The following is a 4,126-nucleotide window of genomic DNA, read 5'->3' on the forward strand; positions in this document are numbered from 1 at the left end:
CTCTCCCCCTCTCCCCCCTCACCCCCCTCGTCTCTTTTTCAGCCTTCCCACCCTGCATTTCTTTGAGGCCTGGTCAATTCTCCAGGCCAAACAAAAAAAGCATCAAATGTTTTCTGCTGCCGGGTAATGAGGGAGTGGACCTCATCAGGGCCCAATAGTCAGCTATCCTTGGCTTTTGTTGCAGCTCAATGGCACCGCGCTCTTTGAAAAACTCAAAAGCAACTTTTTGAGGAGTAAAGGATAGAGAAAGATATGTCGTGGAGGGAGCAGAGAGGAGGAAAAAAAAGAAGCCAGCGCTCTGTTTTTATGCTAAACGGCCGTCCAGAGGCAGCGGCGGACAGCTCGGACAATGACGTGATTGGAGCTACATGTGTTTGGATGACTTTCTTCTAAAGAGTCTCTGATTCTCACGTCTGTCATCTCTGCCTCGCGTCCCACCCCTCTCCTCCGTCCGAATGTGCAAGTAGTGAAACTCGTAATTTGCGGTTCTTGGAGCCCACTCCACGTTCGCCTCGGCTCATGATGAAAACAAAAAACCAAAAAACAGACAGTTTTAGTTTTATCTGTAAGTGACCGTCGCAGTTTGTATGAGCCCGAGGTCTTCTGGTTCAGTCGGTGGAGTTTTCGAAATAACAGCATCAAATCTTAATCTTTGTGAAACTCGAAGCTGATTTTCAGTCTGTAAAACCCGAAGCCCAACTTAGAGCCTCTGAGCTGCTTGTTTGGGCCAATAGAGTCTGATTTATCGTCCTCCTCTGTGCTGTAGATCTCAACTCTTGTCCACAAATCACCACAAATACATGAACAGTCATGTAAATACTCACACAGGTATTCTATCAGTTTATCAGCTCGCTGGCTGGTCGCCTCAGCGCTGAGAGAGAGGCTTTATCTGGTGGATGTGTTGTAACCGTGCAGCAGGATTCACATGTTAAACCGAAGCCACAGCTTGAGATGAGACTGAAAGTTGGAAAGTACACTGACTAGGACTGAGAGGACGGCGTGGAGAGGAGGAGGAGGTGGTGGTGGTGGTGGTGGTGGTGGTGGAGGGGGGACTCGCAAGACCACAATGTGTAGGCGGATGAAATCTAGGAGGAGTGAGAACTTGACAATCCCCTCAAGATGGATAATCAAGTAATGACCCGCGAGGCCTCAGCCTCATCTGATTATAAATAACCAATGGAATCATCACCGCTGATTGTGTTTCCATTCCTCCGTCTTCTCCCCTCTCTTATTTGCACCTCGCCTCTCCGTCAAGGAACGCATCAGCCGTCTTCGCCGAAAGGTAGCGGCGGCTCACAAAGGGAGGGAGCAGGAGATGGCAGGAGAGGAAGACAAACCCGGCTTCTAATGATGCAGCCGCTATAGTGACAAGTTTCTCTTTTTTCTTCCTCCTTTTTGGAGGGACTATTTACCCGTTGGTGGGGTCACAGCAGGTTGATGAAATGACACCTCCCTTTTGTGCGTGGGGGAGGGCGAGTTTGTCAGGTTGTTATTAAGCCTGATTCAGCCAATTGGCTCAGAGTGGGAACCCCGTTTGTGTGAGCGGACACGGAGATAAAAAGTTGACAGCAGAGAAGAATAGAGTATTTCCGTCCCCTTGCTTTGTGATGATTACTAATTATCTTGCAGCTTAAGGAGGCCAGTGGCAGAAATCCACTGATTTCATAATTTACTGGAGCTGTCGCTGAATACTCAGTCAGCCGGTGATGGCTCGGATGGGATGATATGCAATTCCTGTCCTTTCTTTGATAGAATAGTGGAGATGATGATTATAGTTTGTGCTGTCCTCCCTGACATGAATCCTGTTGACGTTTTACACTATCTGGAAAAGTTTGAACCCCGCGTCGCAGGTCCGACCTCGCGGCAACGCACTTGAATAGCTGCGAAACAATAGCTGGGCTCAATAAACCGTGAAGAAGTGACACCGGATCTGAGAGCTGTCAGCGATAGGAAGATGCCTGCTGCCTTCTGCGATGCCCCGTCATTTTATTTGTTCGCTCTTCGCTTGCTCTTTCTCCGTTTTTATTATTTAGCGCGAGCAGGGAGCAGCGACACTCAGCTGTCATTGTCTACTTTTCACATTAAAGGCGTGCAGCAGAGAAGCGCAGAGCATCGGAGGCTGTTTTATTACTGAGGCAGCAGCACATCATCTGGAAACACAACAGTTTAATTCACAGCAACAACATCAGGGTGCAGCCTCCATCATCTAAACATTAATCTGATATCTTGCTAAGCTTCAATGCATTTCTATATTTTTAATATTCCCGTTGTGTAATTTGAATATTTCTCTCAATAATCAGCTCTAATCAACATAAAAGCTCAGATCTGGCTTTAATAAATGTGCTGAAGCTGTTCCTTGTCAACCCTTTGCCTGGTTATATGTCAGTTTTTCTTCTTGTTGACATGAAAAGCTTTCACTTTTGAATTTATTATTGCTGCCAAAGTGTGATGAAGTCACTCCTCCGTGCTGCAGAAATGACTACATGCACATTAAATGATCAAACAAATGCACAGTTTCAATTTAGTTTGAGTCACATTTGGTTAAAACTACGATGCCATTAGGAATTATTTATTACAAAAACTCTGGGATGTTCTTAAAGTTTCCATCCTCGTGGGGCCCAGATGCATTCTGGGATGAGCAGCGTGGGCAGTTTGGGGAAGTAATCCTGGAGTTTGTCGACAATAACGGAAATGAACTTCTTGAGCAAAGGACGAACGAGCTGCTGCACAAATAATCCCAACATCCGGGTTATTGACAGAACTTTAGCCTTTAAAGAAACGGGCCCGACTCTAACAGACAGAAGTCTCAAATTATGCAGCATTTGTATGAGAAACGAGGTGAATCCTTCCACAGATTGGTGGGTTTTTTTTTTTTTGACCGTTTTGCCTTTTTATTAGATAGGACAGTTAAAGGAAAGACAGGAAAGTGGGGGAGGAGAAAGGGGTTGCAGCAAATGGCCATGAGCGGGATTCGAACCCATGGCTGCTGCATTGGAGACTAAAGCTCCTGAACGTGGGTCAGCAGCTCAACCAGGTGAGCTAGAGCGGCGGCCCGCAGATTGAGTGTTGATATTTAAAAGTTAGCGTATTTAGCGTCCGTCCCGCTGCGCCCTGTGATTTGCACTGGACCACAACCTGCAGCGGTGTCGTGGGACGGACCCGGTTGAGCCACTTCTGAACCGTGAGGAGATGTGTTCCATAAAAAGTACCAAAACTTCAGGGTCATAATTTTAAACCAAACTGATAATACAGACTTCAGACAGATCGACTTCTTGCCTGTTCATGCTGGATAGGCGTTGTGTTAAAGCGTGACAGGTGTTTCATTTGCATGTTGTGTGTTTGTGTTTGCATACAGAACCACTGCCACTGCGTCTGCCTGGACGCCGGCATCGACTACAGGAGGCTGGACAAGGCCGAAGCAGGAAAACTCTACTACCTGTGAGACACGTTCATCTGTGTTTACCGTCCGGCTCAGATCTCACTCTGTGCAGAGGTTTGGTAGAAGAGTCGACATGAACCTGCAGGAACACCAAACATTCACACACACACACCTACACACACACCTACACACACACACACACACACACACACACACACACACGGCGGGATGTTTGTGCACATAGTTTGATTTTTTTACAGGACAGACAGAGAAGGCAAACAGATGGGTGAATGGCAGAGGGAGGTGGATAAAGAGCTGCATTAGCTTTACAGATCTGTGAAAAGAATGGAATCAATAGAAGATGAGAGAATGGCAGAGCTTTAAAAGCTAGTTTTCTATTTTCCTTATTTCATATGACGCTGCTGTGAACAAACACGGGAAAACAAGCGCTGTCGTCCTTTCACTGTTTGTAACCAGAGCGCATCGCAGCCTTTTACCTGGAGGGAAAACACACACACACACACACACACACACACACACACACTTCACATGCTCATTTTGATGCGCATTCACAGGCTAATGCTTGTGTTTAGAGGCTGACATCCTGTTTTTTACTGACGGAGTGAAAAGCTAAGTACCCTCCTCCCCTGCGCTCCTTGCTGCCACCGTTTGATGTGGCCACTTCAGCATTATTAATTTCATATCCTATTATTTCTTCTCGTCGCCTGTGTGTGTGTGTGTGTGTGT

At 46.6% G+C, this 4,126-nt stretch overlaps 1 protein-coding gene across 1 annotated transcript in view; it reads left to right on the forward strand.

Annotated features, from left to right (window-relative positions):
* The window catches only part of afg1lb (AFG1 like ATPase b), a 32,053-nt gene that overhangs the window by 20,340 nt on the left and 7,587 nt on the right, over window positions 1-4,126 (forward strand). The window contains 2 exon segments of the mRNA XM_008299246.1: window positions 3,356-3,447; window positions 3,712-3,737. Of these exon segments, the coding sequence (XP_008297468.1) occupies window positions 3,356-3,447; window positions 3,712-3,737 (118 nt within the window).

The sequence above is a fragment of the Stegastes partitus genome, unplaced genomic scaffold (assembly GCF_000690725.1).
Source record: "Stegastes partitus isolate 25-593 unplaced genomic scaffold, Stegastes_partitus-1.0.2 Scaffold1395, whole genome shotgun sequence".
Taxonomy (NCBI): domain Eukaryota; kingdom Metazoa; phylum Chordata; class Actinopteri; family Pomacentridae; genus Stegastes; species Stegastes partitus.